The sequence below is a fragment of the Solanum stenotomum genome, chromosome 11, assembly GCF_019186545.1.
Source record: "Solanum stenotomum isolate F172 chromosome 11, ASM1918654v1, whole genome shotgun sequence".
Classification (NCBI taxonomy): domain Eukaryota; kingdom Viridiplantae; phylum Streptophyta; class Magnoliopsida; order Solanales; family Solanaceae; genus Solanum; species Solanum stenotomum.
The window spans coordinates 1,919,466-1,943,190 of NC_064292.1; the positions used below are offsets into that span (position 1 = coordinate 1,919,466).

At 30.6% G+C, this 23,725-nt stretch overlaps 2 protein-coding genes and 1 long non-coding RNA gene across 4 annotated transcripts in view; 1 reads left to right on the top strand and 2 right to left on the bottom strand.

The window, feature by feature from the left end:
* The window catches only part of LOC125844265 (uncharacterized), an 86,370-nt gene that overhangs the window by 23,623 nt on the left and 39,022 nt on the right, over positions 1-23,725 (bottom strand). The gene's annotated exons all lie outside the window — the stretch shown is intronic.
* Positions 1-23,725, top strand: part of LOC125844280 (uncharacterized) — a 65,838-nt gene that overhangs the window by 14,679 nt on the left and 27,434 nt on the right. The window lies entirely within an intron of this gene.
* Positions 1-23,725, bottom strand: part of LOC125844249 (putative disease resistance RPP13-like protein 1) — a 117,107-nt gene that overhangs the window by 12,559 nt on the left and 80,823 nt on the right. Inside the window, exons 2-7 of one of the 2 annotated variants that reach the window (XM_049523526.1) lie at positions 3,507-7,333; positions 3,148-3,169; positions 2,944-3,020; positions 1,739-1,842; positions 1,173-1,365; positions 869-938 (exon numbers count right to left, since the gene is read on the bottom strand). In XM_049523526.1, the coding sequence (XP_049379483.1) occupies positions 869-938; positions 1,173-1,365; positions 1,739-1,842; positions 2,944-3,020; positions 3,148-3,169; positions 3,507-7,324 (4,284 nt within the window). In that variant the 5' untranslated portion in view covers positions 7,325-7,333. Of the gene's footprint in view, positions 1-868; positions 939-1,172; positions 1,366-1,738; positions 1,843-2,943; positions 3,021-3,147; positions 3,170-3,502; positions 7,334-7,419; positions 7,521-23,725 lie in introns of those variants that run through there. The other variant, XM_049523527.1, reaches the window with a different exon arrangement.

Here is a 23,725-nt window from a genome sequence, read left to right on the forward strand (position 1 = left end):
AGATTATTGTATTTTTATATACATCAGTTCATTGTATTTCTATATACATTTCAGGCTTATTGTATCTTTGTATACACACAGAGTTTATAGCATGTTTTAAACAGTCTTTCTTTATATCGCACTTGTTTTAAATTGCCTTATATTGAAAGAAGTCAGTCAGGTTGAGTTGAGTTGAGCCAGGTAAGCTATTCAGTTTCTTCCAGATTTTCCTTCTAGCCGTTGTTGCTTAGTTTTCCAGCTTGCATACTCGTACATTCCATGTACTGATGCCAGTTGGCCTGCATCGTTTCATGATGCAGATCCAGGTATCCCAGATCAGCAGCCTGCACGTCGTTGATCCAGCTGAGCACTCCAGAGTCAGCGATGAGCCTCCTTGCTTTCCGGAGGACTCAATTATTTTGTGTTCTTAGTTTTGTCTTATTAGGATGTTGCGGGGTCTGTCCCAACATTCATCTCAGTATTTTTAGAGGCTTCATAGACAGACAGTCAGTCAGCTAGTTTTGAGTCTCTTATCTTTGTATATATGTAAACATCCTATTTTGAGACTCGGGTTGCCTTATGGCCATATTTTATAAGTTAAGTTGTTTTGAAATATTCCTTTGCTTTGAGTTATTCTTGTTGAGTTAGGTTTCCGCTGAGTTAAGAAAGCCAGGACAAGGGTTCGCTTGGGGCCAGTGATGGTCTCCAAGTGCCGGTCCCGCCCAGGGTGTAGGCTCGGGGCGTGACATTAAACATTGGCGACGTGTATGATATGGTTGAACATCCATAGCAGTAAAACGAAAATTCCCAACGGAAAACAAAGTAATGAACAAGAAGAAGAGGGCCGAAAGAAACAGCAAAATGGTAGGTGAAAGTGAACAATACATACCACATCATCACTTCCTCTTAATCTTCCCAATGCAGAATCTTTTGGAACTTCTTGGATGCCAACTTCATATCTGAAAATGAGAGATGTTTATGTCATGTACACAGAAGTTACTTGCCACAAACATTACATCTTATGTCTTAGAGGAAATGTATGATGGATTGTAAACTTATTGATACATCTATGAATTTAAATGGTAAACCTCAACTAGGTTAGGACTTAGGAGGACCCTCTTAGTGCTTCTTAGTAATCTCAAGAGATATAGAAGGTTAGTTAGCAATTTACACTATCTAATAGGTGACTAGACCTGATGTTGCCTTTCCAACTGCTATTGTGAATCAATTTCAGTATTCGCCATGCCATATTGACTAGGATGCAATGATTTGCATCTTTTGGCGAAGGAGCTTTCTCTTGGAAAGGATTATCAACGAAAATCAAATACAATTTCGCTGCAAAATGGACAGTGATAGTGTGATACCTTCTGTATATACATTCTACTTCTAAATACTATAATACTTTCAGGCAATTTGGCATTATAGAAGAAAGAGAATATTGGGTCATGATTACGGTAACTATGAACTCATAGATTAACAACCACCAAAAGGATTGAAAACGGTTACTGTTAGTTCACCAAATTGGTTAAAGTATCCTTATATGATCTTGGACTGGGTTAGGCTCAAAGTACCATTTTCTTGATGATATCTCACTCAAGCTCATCCGTAATGTTTAGTTACCCAATGTTTGGAAAGTCAATTGATCAGCATATAGACATATTCACCAAACCCTATACAGGTTACATGTATAGCAGGCTCATATCTTCAATTCTCATACGGTGGCTTTACAAACATTAATAGGGTGGTTGTAACTTATCACCTGGTTCAGTGTAGCCAAGGCTTTTAGCAGCATTAACGACTTGGCTGAATGGCTTTCCATCCTCAACCTCACTCATTGCATACCCCAGGGTACCTGTTAGATACCAAGATATATGGCATCTTACCATCAAATGCTCCTAATGTTTATAACAAGCAAGAGAACCACTAACGATAATCATTTGCTATTGCATATAAAAAGATGTTTAGCTTTTTTGTCTACCTCCTTTACCTATCAAAGTTTTTGTTAACATTGTAGATGAAACTCTCTTACCTCTTTTACACTGTGGGTCTATGTCTTCATCCCGGATTCTTCATGATAGATTCCCATTTCCTCCTAAAAAGAAATTTATGTCAGTCATCTTGCAGCTAACCATCTTCGTGTCATCTTTTCTTCTTCTAAGTGTCTTATCCACGATCAACGCACAGGAAGGATCGTTGGCTGGAAGAGGACTTCTGGGCAATGGAACCTCTCAGCACCGAAGTTAATAACTTGTCCATCAGGCAATTTATAGTCAAATGCCACATTGGAGGCAGGAGGCAGGAGGATGGTGATTCGCCCTCCCTCCTCTCTAGTTCACCCATCAAAAATCTAGGAATTAAGCAGCAAAACATATTGTTTTGCCTAGCTTTTTTAGAACATGTTGATCATTCGACCTTTTTCCTTTCCAACGTTAGACCAAACATATGCATAAACTTGGGTCAGAAATTAATTCAGTGAAATGTGAATTAGGCGACAACATCAACTTAGCAAACACTTCATAAGAGGATTTGAAAATTTATCATCTTCTATAGAATCGAGGCATGTATTATAACCCAATCAGAAGACATGTAAAACTAAAGATAGAAGAAGATCAGCAGAAAAATAAATATTTGAATCAACAGATGCCAATCATATGTTAAACAACTTTCGAACAATGAAAACAATATTTTCAAAAGCAATTTCCCACTTTAAGTATCTGAATACCAGTAGAAAACCGATATACTCCGACATCATTGAGATGCAAGGTGGGGCAAAACCAATATAAGCGTTGTGGTGAGGAAGAAAGAAGAACCTTTGTAACTTTCTCAACCGTAAACTTCTTCTCATCAGGTGAGGCAGGAATTGAAAACTTGGGGGTGTTGGGTTGAGTTCTTCTACTCGGTTGATTTCTTTTGTGTCTTGGTTGTCATCAGAACTGAAGGCGTGAAGCTCGAAATGGGTTCCAGAGAGTTTTGAAACTGTCGATTTCACTGTTTCGCTGATTGATGACTGCTGAGGGTTCCAATGAAGGAAATCTATTTGGCTGATTTATGAGAATGCAAAGTATTACTATAAAATAAGCATCTTGGTAACTGAAACACGAGTAAATCATTATTTTGTTATCTCACCTTGCCGAGCTAGATTGCCATATGCTTTAAATGATATCTTACCACTCTCATAGAGACTTCATCTCTGCAACATATCTACATATCATGAGGAGTAAAACATATCTTTATCCTATAATGTAAAGAAAGAATCAAGAAACAAGCAAAGAGAAGTAACCAAAAATCAAAAGATACTAATGAAATAGAAAAACTTACATCTATCGGAGCCCCACTTGTTTTAATCATTAAAGGTTCTCCCAATCAACATTTATGGTTTGAGCAATAGACACTCCACACTGCTCAACAAGGTTTAAAAATGGAAACGAATTAACTAAAAAGCAAAGTGAAGTAAATAAAAAATAAAAAACTTCTGATGGAAAAGAATAACTTACATCTGTTGGAGAGTCATTTGTTTTAATCATCACATGTATTTCCCATTGATAAATATGATGGGAATTTGAGCAATATTTGGCCAGTATATCCCCTTGTTAAATTCTAGTAGTGGTGTGAGCAATGGACATTCTGAAATAGATAGTTTAGAGAGGGAAGAGGGCATCTCTTTTAATGGAAGGGGTTGGAGCTTAGGGCAATTGAAGATGGTGAGCTCAGAGAGGGAGGAGGGCAGTGATGATTCGGAAAGTGATTGGAGATTAGGGATATCCTCAATATGTAGAAGTCGAAGCAAATTGAGGTGCCAAAGACCTAGTGAATGGAGATCATGATGGCCATCTAAATGTAGCTCAGAAAGAGAAGAGGGAAGCTGCCCTTCTTCCACCATTGACTGAATTTGAGGTAAATTACCCTCAATTCCTAGATATTGAAGAGAGGTGAGGCTTTTGAGAACTTGGCTGCTTAATGTTTTCAGATTGGATACCTCAAGTCTTTGAATAGAGGAAGGGAACTCCCAATTCTCACCACCAACAATCTCTTCGTCACTCCCATCATGTTCGATCCCTAACTCTCTAAGACAGGGGAGTCTCTGTAAATGCCACTCCTTTTGGCCATTCACCAGTTTCTTGCAATTTTTTATATCAAGGAGTTGTAAATTGAAGGGCAATCCTCCTTCAGGAAAGGACTCTATTTCTGGACAATTAATCAGAAACAGTTTCTTAAGAGATGGAAGGAGTTCCTGCATACGTTCTGGCAGCCACTTCAGCATCGAACAGTCCTCAATAGCCAGTGACGTCATATGGGTCCCCCCACATGCCACCGATAGTTTTTCAACATTCGCACCATTCCAAATATAGAGAGTTTCAGTGGCAGTAGGAATAAAAAATCTAGTAAGGTTGTGGCAATTAATTACAACCAATCTGCGTGCTTTTGGGAGTAACTCAGGTGATATAACATCTATACAATCACATTTATGCAGTGTCAAATCCTCCAGAAACATCTCACCAACTGGCACCTCCAATTTCAATTTCTCGCAATCAGATATCCATATTTTTTTCAAGGTAGTGGGAAGTATGCTAAAAGGAAAGGAGGTAACAGAGTTACAATCCGTAATATCTAATTCTTCAATCTGCGTCATGCCCTCATCAAAAACAACTCCAACCTTAGGACAACCACTAACTTTAAGCCTTTTTAAACTTGAAAGTTGGATGGGTGTCTCCAAACTGAGTTCAGGACAATTTTTAATTTTAAGCTTCTCAAGTGTAGGGAACTCTCCACTTCCTAGTACGTGCCATTGCTTCCACTCCGACATATCTTCAAATTCAAGCTTCTCAAGACAGTTAAAAGGCTTTTTAGAGGACAAACTGCCATAGAATTCTTCCGTCACCTCTGTTATTCCATGCATCCCTTTAATGTAAAGGATTTTCAAACAAGGGAGTTGTCCTAGTGCTGGCAAGGAATAACAGTCCTTGCAGTAGCTAAGAGACAATTTCACTAGCTTAAGAAACAAAGGATCAGCTAGCCAATTTGGAAATGTTGTCCCTCTATATCCAGTGATTTTGACTTCTTTTATGTTTTTATGTGGGCGTAGCTCATCAAGTATGTCTCTTTCTGTTTGTGAATTGTCGGCACTACTACTTTCACTCCACTCCAAAGATAACTGCTCAACATGATTCTTCTCCTTCATCTTTGCCTTCACAGCTTCCCTTCTATCAACCACATTTTGCAACTCTACAACTGATAGAGATCCATACAAGTTCTGTGCTTCACCCAAATCTTCCATCCCCCAACCACCTAGAAGAAACTTTGCTCCCACTAGCACTTGGAGGCTTTTCAACTTGCTCAGATGTAGTGGCATCTTCAAGCACCAAGTGTTGCTTATGTCAAGATGACGCAAGTTAATCAACTTCTCCATCTGCAGCGGTAGCTCCTCAAGATCAGCACAAGATGACAGGAGAAGTGTTTCCAAGTTATACAATGCACATATGGAATCTGGCAACTTTTTAATCTTTGTACAAGAAAGGTCCAAAAATCTGAGGAGCTTTAATTTGATAAACAAGTCATTTGGCAACTCAACAATCTCATAGCATGATAACGATAATGCCCTTAAGGATGTTAGTCTTGGCAATATGTTATGCAGCACCCTCTTGCTTAGTTTAAATGGGTAATGGAGATGGATATTGATTGGAAGTAATGTCCTCAGGTGCTCTGATTTAAAGAGTGATTTCAATTTCTGAAAGCCACCTTCTTTTCCTATATAATAGGACATGTGCCGACATTGTTCCAACATATGCGATCCTTTGTTCTCTTCCAACCTTATACAAAGATTTGAAGATGCAATTTGGGCCAAATCATTGACAAGGTCATGCATTAAGAATTTCTCTATGTCTCGTTCAGAAGACTTCGAGACCATTTCGAACAGCGATCTTGATCTCAACTCGAGAAAGTATTGGTTACCTGAATGAAACTGCTGTACCAGACCATTAGCAATCCACAGGTGAATAACTTGGTCTTTGCAAAATAGATAATCTTTGGGATATACTGCACAATAAGCAAAACATTGCTTCAAATGTGCAGGAAGATCATTGTAGCTCAACATCAGCGCTGGTAATATACCATTCGAACAAATTGACGGCTCCCATATTTCACTTCTTAAAATGTCTCTCCACTCATCCACCTCTGATTTGCAGAGTAAAACACCAGCAAGTGCTTTTAGAGCTAAAGGCAACCCTTTGCACTTGTCTGCAATTTGTTTTCCAACCTCTTCAAATTCTGGATGTTCCTCAGGATCCCTGTTTTCTAGTGAATGTCGTTTGAATAGAGCCCAAGAGTCTTCACTAGACAGAATTCCCATGTAGATTGCCCCACTACCCATCATTAAGGCAACACTCTCTTTACGTGTCGTCACAATGATCTTACTTCCTATATCTCCTTGTAGAAAAAGATTTCTCAAGTCATCCCACTCAGGATAGTTATCATTCCACACGTCATCAAGGACAACAAGAAACTTTTTTCCATTCAGCTTTTCCTTCAATTTGACTTGTAGCTGATTAAGATTGTCATCAACCTTCAAGTCAGTTGAGCCAATTTCTTGAAGTAAACCTTTTGTTATTCTGAAAGCATCATATGCCTCAGAAACACAAAACCAAGCTTTCAAACCAAAATGTTTCTGCACTCTCTCATCATTGTAAACCGCTTTAGCAAGTGTTGTCTTACCCAGGCCGCCCATTCCAACAATAGGAACTACAGCCAGATTTTTTCCCTTTGTATCCATAGACAACAAACGGCCAATCAAATACTCTATTTCATTCTGCCTTCCAAAGATACCAGCATCATCAACCAAAGAAGTTGAAGGTGTTCTAGTTTCTTGTTTAGTCGAAACAAAATGCTCCTTTAAGCCAAGGCGACCAATTTGCTTTTCCAACACCTCCAATGTTTCAATGGTTTCTTCCAACTTATCCTTTATGTTACGAAAGAAATCATCAGTCAAGCACAGGTTGAGGTCACTTACTTGTTTGTTGCTTGTTTCTGCTAGATTTTGATGCTGGCCTTCCACCTTAAGCCTCAAAGCTTCATAATTGACTTCTTCTATCAAGTTTTCAGCGCCATCCACAGCACTCTGGAGCTTATTAAGCCATTGGCTCACATGTCGATTTGATGTTTGCTTATTGTCTGCATCACTTAGCACAATCTGAAGCCCAAGCAAAATGTCCTCCAGCTTCTTTAAGAGCTTAACATGATCCTTACGCTTCCGAAACATGTTGAGCAGATCACCGTGAGGAGCAAGCCTATCAAAGAGAACATTCAAAGCTGAAGAGAGAAATGCACCACCAACTGCTAACCCAATCTCCATTTCTGAAATCTGCAAATCAAAACAAGGAGAACACAATATGATTTTGAGAAGATAATTTTTTCTATCTTCAATTACTAAATCGAACTTTACTTTACCTGTTGAATGCTAAGAGTAATTTGCAAACAAGAATGATCACTGATTTGTTATTGATCTACAATTTGTACAACACTATAGTTTTCTACAGTCAACAACTGACAGCTATAGTAAAAAAAAAATAATTTAAATTGAATAATTGAGGCAACAAGAGTCTTTTATCTTCATTGAAAATAATTGAGGTAAGAGAGGAAGGATATTTTATATATTTTGGGTGGGTGGGGGGATGTGGACAGCCATAGAAGAAAAAAGAATCAAAACAGTCCCTTTTTTGATCAAAAGTGTCACTTTTCACCCAACAACAACACTTTGTCTTCATAATGTTCTATTTTCATTTCTTCTTACTTTACTATCATTTTTCTTCTTAATGGATAAAAACTGTTTTTTCTTCTTCAAATTAATAGATTGTTATTATATTCTTTTCTGAATAATAATTTTTTTTATAGCAAATGTTTATCCTACTTCAATTCAAAAAAGATTAGAGTCCGTTTGGATAGACTGAAAAAAGTAGCTTTAAAGTCAAAAAATAAAAAATAGGGGGAGTCCTACTTTTGGTTTTTAATTATTTAAAGTTATTTTTAATTTTGTCAAACACAACTCAAAAACTAAATATGACTTAAAAATAGGTTTGACCAACTTTTAAGCCAATCCAAACAGACTCAAAGAAATAAAAATATTTATTTTATTTTATTAGAATTTCTTAATCGTTATTTAAATAAAAATTAATGATGAGTTACTATGATCTTATATATGTCATAAATTATAAGTTAAAAAGTACATGAAGTTATTTTGTTTTGACTATAAAATTAGATTAGTTTCCTTTTTCGAACTTGGTCTATTTTTTGAAAAAGACAATTTTGTGGGGTCTAATACCCCTTATTTTTGTTATAAAAAATAATATAAATACCACCTTTTGTGCCAACAACACTTTTAACATGTTTTTAAAGTTAAGAACATATATCAATTTGTTTAGATATATGTGCTTAATTCGTTAGATTTACCATATCGTCTGCTTTTCAACGAGTAAATTACTTGTACGTTTATCTTGACAAGTTTTGATGAAATCAAATAAGGGAAAATTGCATAAATGGTAAACGGATTTTATGAAATAACGCTCTATAGGTATAGTTTACATAATTACATTTCATGGTTTAGTTTGCTATGGAGCTTTAAATATGTATAAAACATTTTTTGGGTTTTAAATTAATACAATATTTTATTTTTTTTAATGAATGGAAACATGAGCATTAAATACGGTAACAGTAAATTTACATAATCCCATGATTTAAGCTAAACGTCCAAAATAAAATATTTTCCCAAAATAGAGTTCTACAGCGATAGAAAGATGATACCAACTTGTTTCCTCATACGACTGAAGCATCAAATTAATCAATTTTTTTGTATATTCAACGACATGTAAGATTTTTTTGAAGGAAACTTATGTTTTGAACTGCAAGAGATTATACAATTGATTTGTATAGTGTAAACATTGAAATTTTGAAACGATTTTTTCAGTTGTGTTCATTGTAATGGTTTATAAAAAATAATTTTCTATTTTCCCTTGTTTATACTATATTATATAAATCGTATATTAACAATTATTTTCTAATCTTTTGTTCAAAAAATTGAATGTCACGAATTGTATATATGAATTGATTATATTGTATATATATATGTGAGAAATCGTGTAAAATTCTTATACAATGTATATGTGTAATTAATTGTATAAAATTCATATGTCAATTGTATATATGACAATCATGCATGATTCGACAAAAAGGGGCGCTGTAATTTCTTAATTTTTGGTGTAATCTATTTGTATATATGTTTGTGTAAGGTTTGTATATTGTACCATGTTCATACTTTTGTATATATGTATAATTACATTCTTTTATACAAAACTAAAAATTTGTATAAATAAACTATATTTGTATTTGTATTTCCTTTGTATATATCTATATATTTTTATGTGTATGAGTATGTGTATATGAATATGGTACTTAAATATACAAATATACAACTGTCTCAAGCAATTTTGTATATACTACCTTAATATACCACTCACTATATGCATAACTTCAAGTAATTTTGAATATAACTAATAAAATATACAAATTACAATATAAGGCATAAACTGTACATAGAAGTCAAGTAACCTTTTATATAACTAACAAAATATACAAATAACTAATACAAGTGTGATTTAAGCATGAAATATACAATATACATATATCTATATACAAATATGACTTAATCAGAATGTATATACACACACGAATATACAAATATCTATCTAGAATTGTGTTTTAAGCAAATACATGATGTTCTTAAGATTTGTCCAGATCTAATGAAGCAGATTCAATCTCCTCTGAATTACTGTTTATGACTTTTCTCTTACTTCCTCCTTCAACAATTTTAATGCCGCTTGCCTTCACATTGTTGATGACTTTCTGAATTGCAATTGGGTCATTTTTTTTCCTTGGATCTCAATTCTTCAATAGATTTTTCATCTTGAACTTGTTTAAACTTTGCCATAGACCCTGCATTGACCCAAAATCCTGAATTAAAACCGATCAAAAACGAAGGTGGATTGTCAACAACTTTGACATGCAAATGGTGTACCTCTCTCATTCCTCTTAGATGGAGAGGAATCATCCATTTTGTTTTTGAAAACTGATAGTCATATAAGTAAGAAAGATTTTTCTAAAAAAATTATCAAAAAAGTAACAAGCATAATACATATATAATTGTTGAAAAACAAAAAAAAAAAAAAAAAAAGATATTCACCCACGATTTTGACGGTTACGTGCGAAAAGTGAAAACATGATTGGAGGGAGAAGGTGAAATTCGAATTTCAAATTGGAAGTGAAAGAGTGATTTTAGGAGAAAGATATGGAATGAGGATAAGAGAGATAAATTTGATTTTGTATAAATTATATACAAAAGCATATGAAGGGATTTGTTGGTTCGGTATACAAAGAGGTGGTGGGTCCCATTAATTATGACAAAAATCTGAAACTATATTTACTGACAGTAAATAAATTAAACTATACCCTTATTGACTAATAACCTAGGAATGTTTGCCAACTCGGGTAATTTTCCCATCAAATAATCGTATGAGATATTTATTCTCGCTAAGTTTATCAACTTTTTTGGAAAATGATAAAAAGAAGCTAAAGCATTAGTGTTTTGTATCTGTTGAGAAAAGATTCTTTATTCGTAAACCGGCTCTTCTGTCAGGTTTAATTTCACGGGATTCAGCCAATTGTCTTGATCATGACTACTCTACTATTGCACAAAGAGTTCGAGATGTACTAGTATTATTATTTAGTAATTGCATAGCTTCTTTTTTTTTCAATGTTTATTACTCTACATTGCTTCATTTACTTTGTACAATGTAATTTTGTTATCATATCACTTGTTGGATTACATTGGGTATGTTGTTGTCGAGATGTACTAGTGATTAGAACTTTTCATTTGCGATTGTCCTGTTAGGTTATACAGTGATGTAATTTGTAATGACATAAATATTCATAAATTATTTTAAATTACATTTCTTTTTTAAACTCAACTCGACATTATATAAATTGAGATAAAGAAAATAGTAATAATAAAGTAAAATGTTCTAAGTAATAATAAAGTTTTTGAAAGATATAGTTTATTAGTTTAATCATGATTAGGGTGGTAGGTTTAGTTGCAAATAAACCAGTACAACTTCCAACTAATTTTTTTTCTCTCTCTACTTTCTCTCTCACACATACACACAATTAAACTATTTGTGTCAAAATGAAAAAAAGATTGTTATTTTTGCAACTTATAAATTTGTATATGGGGTGATTAATAATGAAAAATTGTTATACAGTGATTAATTATTTAAAATTTTGTTGTAGACTAGTTTTATAAGAATTTGAGTTTTGAATTTTAAGAGCATTTTGTCCTTTCTAACATGAGATTTTTAGTTCTAATCTAGATCAATTATTCTAGCTACAAACTGATTAATGAACACGGAATAAAATATATTTTCTTAATTTTTTTTTATCTTAAATAGTTATAAGTTATATACATTATCTCATATGTAAAATGAAAAATAAATTTTGCTAACTTAATGTGAATATTATATAAGGTACAGTAAAAAAACCTTTAAGTTTAAAATGTACACTATTTTAAATTGATATTCTAATAATTAGAGATAAGAGCTTAACTTATTAGAAGTCTAAACTGAGTTCTCTATATAAGTAAGACAGTTTGTACTTTGATTTGACATCTACTCCCTCTGTCCCTATTTATGTTGCACCGTTTGACTTGACACAAAGTTTAAGAAAGGAAGCAAGACTTTTTGAAATTTGTTGTCTAAAATAAACCTTAGACATTTGTGTAGTTATAAATCATTTCATTAAGGGTAAACAGGGAATTTTAAAGTTAAAATTAATTTTAATTATAGAAAGACGACATTCTTTGCAGGACAGACTTAAAAGGAAGAACATCTCTTCAACAACATAGTTGGAATTTGGATTTACTTGTCACTTGAATTCACTAACTTACAAACGAAACCCCCCATCCCAAGGTCTCTATATATGCAGAGACAGTCATTTAAGCTTCTATTCGTAAATTAATCAATAGAGATAAAATATAAGGTCAGTTTCCCATTTCATTATGTATCCGAGGAATTGAAATGGAGATAATAGAAACAGATTCAAGAAGCCTTACAAATGCTTTAAATGCAGGGCGGTGAGCAGCCATTTCATACATACAGCAGCCTGGTCAAGAAATGAATGGATTCAAGACACAGAAGAAGCCCACAATGACATGTATATATATCAAATAAACACGAGATTATTGCTACAATAAACCAGTGTCCTCAGAGTTGGGAAAGAAGATAACCTTATGAAATGAAAGGTGTGGTAACAGATGACATACATAGGTGAGAGGTTCATATCTTCCAAAAGTTATTGGAAATGAATGTCTACAGAGAACTCCAATACAATTTGGCACCACATTCAAAGTAAGATATAAATGCACTTGAACCAGAATGGAGTAAAGGAGTTACATACCTAAGGACCAAATATCTGATTTAAAACCGTATGGAATATCCGTAAGAAGTTCCGGGCACATGTAATTGGGAGTTCCAACTACCTGGAATATAAAATAACACTATTAGCTTACTGAAACATCTCTTCCACTAAAAGTTTTAGCTTATTTAGTTCCATTAAGTGATATCTTCCATTATTTCTAGTTATTTTTTCTTTAGCCTAGCGGGTGGGGACGGGGGAGGGGATGTAGGCAAGGTCATCCCAAATGTAACACTCCTGAGTGTTCGCATCCTTGGTTCCTGTTTTCTCTACGGCTTTGCTAAGTAGGAAAATATTTAGAAACTAAATGCCAGGTTTTATTTAGGCAAAATATAGTTCAGATTGTGCTTAATCATCATGCAAGTTCGTACTGTTGCCCATATCTGATCCAAAATGACACATGTTGGACACAGAGGCCGTCATCAATAAAATGGAGCAGGGTGGAGTAAGGAAAATTCAAAAGAGGTAGAAATAAGATACTGAACTATGATTATCTGAAATGTATCTATGCCAGTAATAAACAATATACGACATATGAACCGATGAATGTCTCTAGGTCTGCCTTCTGTTAGACTAACTTTTACAATGTAAATAATTAACCAAATGAATTAAACACCAACTTGATTTACCCGTGCCATGATGTATCCTACATTTCATTTTTAGAATGTAGAAACTAATTTGAGCTACATAGGTTAGGTGAAAATACAAAGAAAGCATCGGGGGTATTAGATACATACTGAAGAAGCCAAGTCATCAGCCTTCAGCGTTTTCGCAAGGCCAAAATCCCCTAGAGAAAAAAGTAAAAGGGAAAAAAATATGTAGGCCTACATCAGAAAAATCGACTGTATCCATCTTCACTTCAATAAAAGAACAAAAGCATTAGTAGTTACTAGTTACCAAGGCGAACGTTGTGTTCCTTGGTCAGAAAGATATTATAGTCAACTCAGCTCTTGAAAACAAAATCAGGTTTCTCACCTTCTCTACCCATGCTTCCTTGAACTCAACGATATATGGTTGTTGAAGACGAGCGATTAGTGCCATCTGCACATCCAAGTTGCAAGAAATTACATGTCAAGAATTTTGAATAGCTATGCATTTACGTAAATTTACATAGAGAAGAGAGTCTCATGCACCAAATAAACAAGAAGAGCGAAGATGAGAACTTATTGAGATGAAAAATGTATATGATAGAGACAAAATGGAGCATAACTAGAAAATATAAGAATTTAGCCACATTTACTTCTTGAAGTTTCACTTATATAAGTTCCCAGTATAGAGTGAATCAAAGATGTATAATCTTTATCAAGTGATATGAAAACACTCTCAAGGGACAACAAGAGCTAGTCAAGAAATCGGGTAAAATCAGAATCGGCAAAAAGATAAAATTCAACTCTGAAACCAAAAGAAACTAGATAAAGGGATTCCAAGAGCATCCCTGGTCCCAAATAGAAGTGAACTTCAAACTCAATAGTTGATGAACATAAACTATTCACGACAAAAAAACCATCATAATCAAACTTTTAAGCTAAAGAAAATATTTTTAATTTCCAGTACACTCTGCCTGAAATATACTATTCAGGAGAAAAAGCCATCATACTCAATGATTTAAGCTAAAGAAAATCTTCTCTTCTTCCAGCACCAAAATTTCTGTATCCTTATTTAAGGGCCTGTTTGGTTCCAAAATCTGCTTATGTGTCTTTTGTCAGAGGTGCTTTCCAAAAAAGTACATCGGAGAGTAGCAGTTTGTATTTGGCTAATCAATTTGTAAAACACTTCGCTAATATTAGAGCTACAATTTGTGCTTGGCCAAGGTCAAAGAAGTACTGCTGGAGCAAAACTACTTTCTTCAGTTCTGAAATGCAGCTTTTGCTACTACTCAAAAATACTTACTTTTTTCCTAAAAACTCAGCCAAACAGCTCAACTCTATGAAATAAACACTTTTGACTTCCTCAAAATCTTGGCGAAACAGACTATTAGTAACTCTTGATGAACAAAATGCAAAAACCTCAACCAAATAAAATTGAGAAACAACACAATGTACTACCTCTTGATGAGCAGATCTCCTGCAACGTTCAGTTTGTCGAGCTAATCGAATCTTCTTGAGCACATACCTATAAATTCAAGATACCCCACAAAGACACAAAATCAATAATTCATCAAATTCAAATCTTATAAGCATTTTCAAGAAAAAACCAAACTTTTTTAATTACTTCTTTCTTTCTTGCTTGTGATTAACTAAAATAGCAGCACCAAATGCTCCACGCCCAATCTGTTCCATGATCTCATAATGTTCCATTCTTGACTCCATTACTAAAATCCAAAACTAAACACTTGCATAAATCCAAAAAAAATATGCCAAGAACTCTCAAAAATCAGTCACACTATTTTCTTAATCAGTCAAAACAACTAAAAATTTAATCTTTTTTAGATCAATCCCAAAGAAAAGAAGAAAAGTTTGATACCCTTTAACACAAAACACATAAAGATTGGTTTTTTATTCAAAACTTTGACACCCATAAACACAAAACACATAAAGATTGCATTTTTATTCAAGATTTTGATACCCATAAACACAAAACACATAAAGATTGCATTTTTATTCAAGACTTTGATACCCACACATAAAGATTGCATTTTTATTCAAGAATGGTAAGATTGAACTCAAAATAGGCATTTGGTATTTGAGAAATCAAATGTAGAAGAACACTTTTTTGGGTGAAAAAAAGAAAAAGGGGTGGATCTTCTTAGAGTGAGTGATGTATTGCTCCTCTTTTTTTAAAAAAAAAATAATAATTAAAAATCTATATTATTATTATTATTAGTACTATAGTATTTTGCTTCTTTATTGTTGAAGAAAAGGGGTTGATCTGAAGAAACAGTTGTCACAGTTCTCAACTCTGATGAATGCATATGTGGAGTGGAAGAGCATCTATGAATTATTTTTAATTAATAATTGATACTCAGGCAATTCCAAATTTCCAATAATATGTGATTCACTAGATTTCTTTTTTAGTTTATACTAGGTAATTTGTCTGCGCTTCGCGCGGTCATAAATAAGAATGTATTGCATTGAACTTACAATTAATTCTTTACTAATATTCATACATTAAAAATAATGAAAAAAAATAGGTTCTTAAAAAAATATTAGCAATATTCCAACATGAATTTGATTATTACATTATCACGTAACTCAAGAACCTCTAATGAATGAATTATTCAAGAAATAATTAATCATTGGTTCTTTAATCAACATTAAAAGGAAAATAAAGAAGAAAATAAAAATATATATACAAAGGTGTTTCGTAAGAAAAAGAACGCATTTAAGTTGCATAGATTATACAATTGTGATATATGTCTCAGAGAAAAATTTAAAAATTTGTTAACAGACTCAAAAAGAAGAAATTACGCTTGAACATGAAAGCAATCTTAACTTTTGAACTTGCATAATGAATTTCTTCAAATGATAAGTGAGAAACTTCATATCTATGTTAAAATAGATAATATGTAAGCTTATATATAGTACTTTTAAGTTATAGAATTTTATATAGAATATCAAAACATGAATTCTTAGAGCCGAGTACAATAATTATTTTCTGCACAATGAATATATCTATATATGTGTATATGTTTAATATAACTTGAGACAATAACTTTGTAGAAACATAAACAACATAGTTTAAAACATGTACTCAAAAACAACAATTAACATCATAAGCATAAATTAATGACTGTAAAAAAAAATACCTGGATACGTAAATATAAAATGAAATAGAAAGGAAACAATCGAGTCCACTGAATGCATAGTGTCCCCTTAAGAAAATTATTCCCCTCTAATACATGAGGTTTAAAGAATTAGATCCTCTTAGGATAGAACGATTTTATTCACCAACGTATTGATACAAAACAATGGTGTCAGTAAGCCACTCAACACGAGCAAAGTACACGAATATTTAATTGTGCAGAAGAAGTTCAGAATTTTCGTTGTTTTAAAATGAGAGGAAATCCCTCTATTTATAGACAACAAAGGGTAGCGTGAACAAATGCTTATTGTACCTTATCGAAAAGGTTACAGCTCTTTGGAAAAGTCACAACCCTTCGTAAAGGTCACAACCTTTCATAAATGTCACAACCTTTCATAAAAGTCGCAACTCTTCATAAAAGCCACAATTTTTCATGAAAAGGGAATGCTAATTTTGGAAATAAATAAATTAAAAGGGATTCATGATCTGTGGTGGCGCCACGTAGGCGGGCCTAAGGTTTTCTTTATATATATATATGATGATGATCAAAAAGATTTTTTTTTATATTTAGAAATAATTTATGTTTAAACTTTTTATTTTATATGATGGTTATCGCAATTCTTGCCATTTCATAATATTGTGCTATATTATGTTATATTATTTTAATTAGTATAATATTTATATAGATCGTATCGGATCTCATTATTTCATAATATCCTACATTAATAATCTCAAAACTAATTTTTGTAGTATTTTTTTTATATAAAAAAAATAAGATATGAGGTAGATGAAAAAAATAAGGATGTTCAAAGAATTAATTATTATAATTAATAAAATTAAATAACAATCAAAGTAAATACTATAATTCTATATATATATATATACATATATAAGAGAACCCTAGGCCCGTCTACGTGGTGCCACCACAAATCAGGATTTCCTTTTAATTTATTTATTTCTAAAACTAGCCTTCCCCTTTTATGAAAAGTTGCGACTTTTATGAAAAATTGTGACTTTTAATGAAGAGTTGCGACTTTTATGAAAAGTTGTGACTTTTATGAAAGGTTGTAACCTTTCCGAAGGGTTGCAACTTTTCTAGATAGTTGTGACCTTTTCGAAGGGTTGCAACTTTTCCAAATAGTTGTGACCTTTCCGATAAGGCACAATAAACATTTGTTCACACTACCCTTTGTTGTCTATAAATAAAGGGATTTCCTCTCATTTTAAAACAACGAAAATTCTGAACTATTGCTTCTTCACAATTAAATATTTGTGTACTTTGCTCCTATTGAGTGACTCACTGACACCATTATTTTTGTATCAATACACTGGTGAATAGAATTGTTCTATCCCGAGAGGATCTATTCCTTTAAACCTCGGGTATTAGAGAAGAATAATTTCCTTAAGGGGATGCATTAAGTGGGCTCAATTTTTTTCTTTATGTTTTATTCTATTGTTACAGATCCTGGTATGTATTTTTACAGTCATTAATTTATGCTGATGTTATTAAGGATAAATGATAAGATGTTACAATTTTCATTTTCCTTTACTTTATTAATGTCCGTTACTGCGTAATCTTGTATGTAAGATAATATAGTGTTTTAGTTTAAATGACTGACATGTTTTAAGTATTATTTTATAAATTATGTGACATTAAATTTCTGCGCCTCTGGTATGTATTTTTACCGTTATTAATTTATGCTTATGTTATTAAAGATAAATGATACGATGTTACAATTTTCATTTTTCTTTACATTATTAATGATCGTTACTACATAATCTTGTATGTAAGATAATATAATGTTTTAGTTTTAATGACCGATAGGTTTAAAGTATTGTTTTATAAATTATGTGATATTAAATTCTCGCGCGAGGCACGGATAATTTTACTAGTATAATAGCTATTTATATAAAATAGGAGAAGAAAACACGCCTACGCGTCAGCACCACAAAATTAGTAGAATTATTAAACAATAAATAACAATTTTAAAAAAAAATTTTAAAAAAAATACATAAATTAGAAATCATTTTTAAAATGTTTACGTTAAAACTGTTGTATTGATTTCTTTTTTTTTAATAAATCTATATATTTATATAAAGCAGAAACATGAAAGCGGTGAGGTGGCGCTCTCTAAAGCTTGGATTTTTATTTATCTTTTTTATGGTTTTTTTTGGAATTTTTCTTCATTTTAAAAGACGGAAAATATTAAAGCTTTTACAAAATATTAAAGTATAATATTTAATTCTCTCCTCATTAATACATAATAATAAAAATTGCCGTTGATTACAGAATTTGAAAAAAAACAATCGTCATTAACTTTTGTTAATACAACCTCATTAATGCATAATAATAAAAATAAATTGCCGTTACTTACGGAATTTGAAACAACAATTCACCATTAACTTTTCAAATATGCATTAATGTTGTAGAAAAATCGTCTCTTCTCATTTCCCATAATTAACCTTTATTAATAGGTATTAAATTAATTAATGTTGTATTGTAGTAATTTAGTATGCATTATTGGATATTATAAAAACAGGAGAGGCAAATGCATTCAAGCAATTAATCTTTGTGGATAAAAAAGGTAATATTTCTATTTCTCTCACCCAACCTGTTGGAATTATCATTGGGTCTTTTTATTTTATTTTATTTTTCCTCCTCATTTTTTGCTTTTTGTGATTTTCTTCTTATAATGTTACGAAAAAATTTGCATTTGATTTTGTATCAGATGATGGTCGCAGTACTCAACTCTTTATGAGTTGAAGAGACTATGAAGAAAATTAGATAAATAAATAGAAGCTCTATGTTTAAAGTTTTAGAAAGGACGAAGAGGTGTATGATGATATGTTCAATGTAGGTATTTAACTGATTTTTTCCCTACTTTTGTTTATTCACCTTTTTAGTTTCGCTTAAATTTTATTTCAGAGTATAGAAAAATTGTCAATCATAACATACTATTACAAACATGCCTTAGAAATAGAAACGAAAGCAGGCGACAAATTTTCTCTTATTCGTTGTAATATAATGTTACACATAAAATATGATGTTGCACCTCTGGTTGAGAAATTATTTTCTTTTCATCCTTTTTATTATTCAATTTGTTTAATAATAATAATAATCTTAATTTTAATATATATATATATATATATATATATATATATATAAAGTTACACCAAAAAGAAGTGGTGTGACATATTCTTATAATGTAAATGTGTTAATTGTTGTAGGAATAAATATCATAATTATTGTATAGAGGATTTTTCATGGTTACTTATGCATAGTGTGTTTTTCTTTTTCTTTTTCCTTATTTTTAGTAGATCATATCCTGGAAAGATCCTTTGAAATTTTCTTCTAATTAGGAACAAAAGAAAAAATAAATTAGAGGTGAACTTCTTATATAACTTATCAAAACATTACAAGGACCTTTTACTTTATATCGGTCAAAATTATATATATCATTGGTTTATATACTTTTAGTGTTGATTATCATTAGGTTTAGGATGTGTTTAAATTTATCATTAATGGTAATGTTTATTAATCTTGTGGCTACAAACCATTATATTTGATGTCATTACTTTCTCCACATTTTTAATTGCTAAAAGGAAGAGACAACGTGTAATGCAAGAATCAAAATTAAAGAAAAGCACAACCAAGTTAAATATAATTCATTTGAAGAACAAAAACTTATTTTAATATTTAAATCTATATATAATAATAAAAATTAAGAGAAAAAAAAGTGATTTTGACATTTCTCTTTCACCAAGAAAAATAATTATTTTTTCTCCTTTCATTTTTATTTGATTTTTCTCTATTTATTTTCTCATTTATGTGTTAGTATATTATAAAAACTAAAAACACCCACTTCTTTTAACTCTATTAATTATATTAAATATACAATGATAAGAAACTCAAAAGGTTATTTAATTTCTTTAATGGAAAACTTAATGGTCTTTATTTTCATTACCTCAACAATTATTAACGTAACTTCTAAAATAATTAATGGTCATATTCATGACATTATTGTGTATTTCGTATTGTAATCCTATAAATAGACACATTTATAAAGCTTTGTTGAAATAATCACATTAGCATTTTAAATTATTGTGTTTCCGGTGCTTATTATATACATGCTTTAGTTTGACTCGGAAAAAAATATTAAGGCTACTAAATAGTGATCAGTGTGGAAGTGGATGTCAATAAGAGCTCAAAAGATTGTATATTGATTTTATATTTTATGCTATCAATTAATGATTAAGATCGTAAAAATAACGTTGCATTGTACATATAATTATTAATATCTTATAGTCTTTTATAATCGCGAAGCACGCTAATAAATATGTGCACTTTAGTTTACTTGCAAATTAAAAAAAAAATTATGCGTATTTTCCTTTAAACTGTAAATTAAAGTTTATATTTATATTGTAAATATTGTCACTTCCTTGGGTAAACAATCTTTTAAAGTTAAATATAAGAATTAATTTGAATTATATAAGAACTTGAAATAGGCAAAAGCCTCTAAGCATTTGTAACGAATATAAATATTTTTACAACTTTCTCAAAATTATTAAATGTTCTACAGTAGAAATTTAAGATATAATTTTTTTAATTAAACAACAAAAGAATGTCACTATACCAAAACACAAATAATGATGCTCAAAATTTAAGGGAATCTCTCTTTTTTTTCTTTGGATGAACTTTATTTCCTAACAATCAAGGCTTATGTGACGAAAGGTTAAACAAAATCAAATAAAATAAAAATCTAATTTATTTGGGTTTGAAGAAGAAAAAATTATTTTAAAATAATCTTAAACTTTGAAATAGTAAAAAATTAGTTTATAAATCTAATGAGATATTTCTTAACCGCGCGAAGCGCGACCACGTTTACTAGTTAAATATGTTTGTTGAGAAGAAAAAATGTCTGCATGTCAGCACCACAAAATTAGCAGAAATATTAAATAATAAATAACAATTTCAAAAACAGAATTTTTTTAAAAAAAAAAACATAAATTAGAAATCATTTTTAAAATGTTTACGTTAAAACTGTTGTATTGATTTCGTTTTTTTAATAAATTAAATATGTTTGTTACTAATAAAATGCTAACTGTCTAATTTTTTAAAAATAAACTTTATAACAGTAGAAGTTATAGTTTATGAATTATCAAATTTAATTAATTTAAAATTTAAAAATCTATAATAAGAGAGGAAGAAGTGCCTACGTGTCAGCACAACAAAATTCGTATTTTTAAATAATTAAATATAACTCATTTTAAAATAATTTTAAAAATTAGTCCCATGTAACTGGAAAACTGTTTTTAATTTTTTTTTCTTTTAAATTATAACTTAAATACGGTAAAAAAAAATTCCCACAAAGTTTGATGATATTTTAACTGAACATTTAGTGTAATAAATATATATTAAATACGGTTAAAAAAAATTAAAAACAGTGCCACGTGTCAGCACCACAAAATTTCTTAATTATTCAATTTTGAAAAATAAAATTTAAAATCTATCTATATATATCTATCTACATATATTAGGAGAAGAAAAAGTGTCACGTGTCAGCTCCACAAAATTTCTTAATTATTCAATTTTGAAAAATAAAATTTAAAATTTTAAAATAAGTTAAATTTTAAAATGTTTTGAAAAAAAAACTACAAGTACGTTTTCTTTTTCAAAATAGTTACCACACTTTTTACATTTTAAAAAGTCAAATAAAAAATAGAAAAAGATCAAAAAAAAAAAAAAAATTTAAAAAGAGGACAGTTGAAACCAATTATCCCGTTTTCTTACACTTTTTTCAAATTTAAAAAATGTAGTTTTTTTTTTACATAAGATAAGAGTCTGCAAGTTTGAAAAAAAAGTTACTTTTCATAAAAATAAATAAATTTGAATTTCAAAAAATAACTAATCTTATCATTATAAAACACCATCTTAAAGACTGTATTTTTGTGTTGTAGATTTATGGAAGCAATTTTATTTCTTAATAAATCTACAACACAAAAATTACTTTCTGAATTTCCAAAATTATAATCAAAATCAACCTAAAACTCATGACAATGATGATGCTAAGACCCGCTGAATTCCTTCCCTGTAGTAAGTTTTGTTTGTTTCTCCAAATCAAAATACAGAACAATAAGTTCAATTTTGAAAAACATTATCGATTAATATTTTTGACACAATTTAAATATCTAGCAAACATCTCAGCAGATATGATTGGTAAGATTTTTCACTATATTATATTCGTATATGTATCTTTTTTTCTTTTCGTCTTTTCAAGTTCAATTGCATAAAGTAATCAAAATTTTAAAAAAAAATTGGAATGAACAAAAAGAAAAATGTGATTTGCCAGAAATCGGCTATACTAAAGGTGTCAATCTTTTCTAAAAAATATTGCATGTAAGAGATTTTTTATTTTTTATTTTTTATTTGTAAATTGCAGGTAACAGGTAAGAATTTTATCAATATTTGTTTATATCTATAACTTTGAAATTCATATTGTTTTTTTTTTTGCTTCTATTCAGAATTGGCTAATGTTTAAGTTTTTTTTTGTTGTCTTATTTTAATTTTTATCAGTTAATTAGTTAATTAGTTAATAGTTAATAATGCTTCTATTAAGATTATTTTGCAGGGACTTAGAAACTATGAAAACAAAGCAAAATATTGTATTTACATATAAGAATTAAGTCTTCTTTTCTTCTTTCTTAAAATTATAAACTTTACCAAAAGTTATGTTCTCTTATATGAAGAGTATAATTATCATGATTACTCAATTTTCACATTCAATCGCTTGATTAGTTGTCATCGTGTTCTTTATTTTTACGCTCAAGAATTTTACTGTGATCATGTTCTTTATTTGTTTTACAATGTTCATACTATAATTTTATAGAATTTAATTTTTTTTTCTACTATAAAATATAAAACTATAAGGAATTTTATTATTAAAATTGTACAAATGTTCTTTAATTGTAAAATCCGGAGAAGCATGAAAAGAAAGAGGAAAATGGTTACATAATATTTTTAAAATGTTGATGTTGTATGTTGTTGAAATTGTGATGATTTAAATTATAAGATCAGAGGAAAAAAATTATTCAAATTGTTATTGAACGCATTTGTTAATCAAATAGATTTTAATCATTATTAAAGGTTCTTATATATAAAAAAAAGATTTCAATTTTACCAAATTGAGAAAGTAAAATACAATATGAATTTAAATTAAATTGTGCTAAACAAATTTAACATAGAATAATAACTATATGCATTTACCAAAAAATATCAATATTTATTAGGAAGTGTTTCATTGGAGTTAGAGTTCACACATTACATTGCAACCACTTAAGAATAATATAATTAATTAAAAATATAATATTACTATATATTAGAAGAGTCTAGGATTTACTACCATTGTTCCAATAAAATCATTACAAATGTCCAATACTTACTATATAAAATATATAAGTGGGCCCCACCACTATAATAATAATAATAATAATAATAATA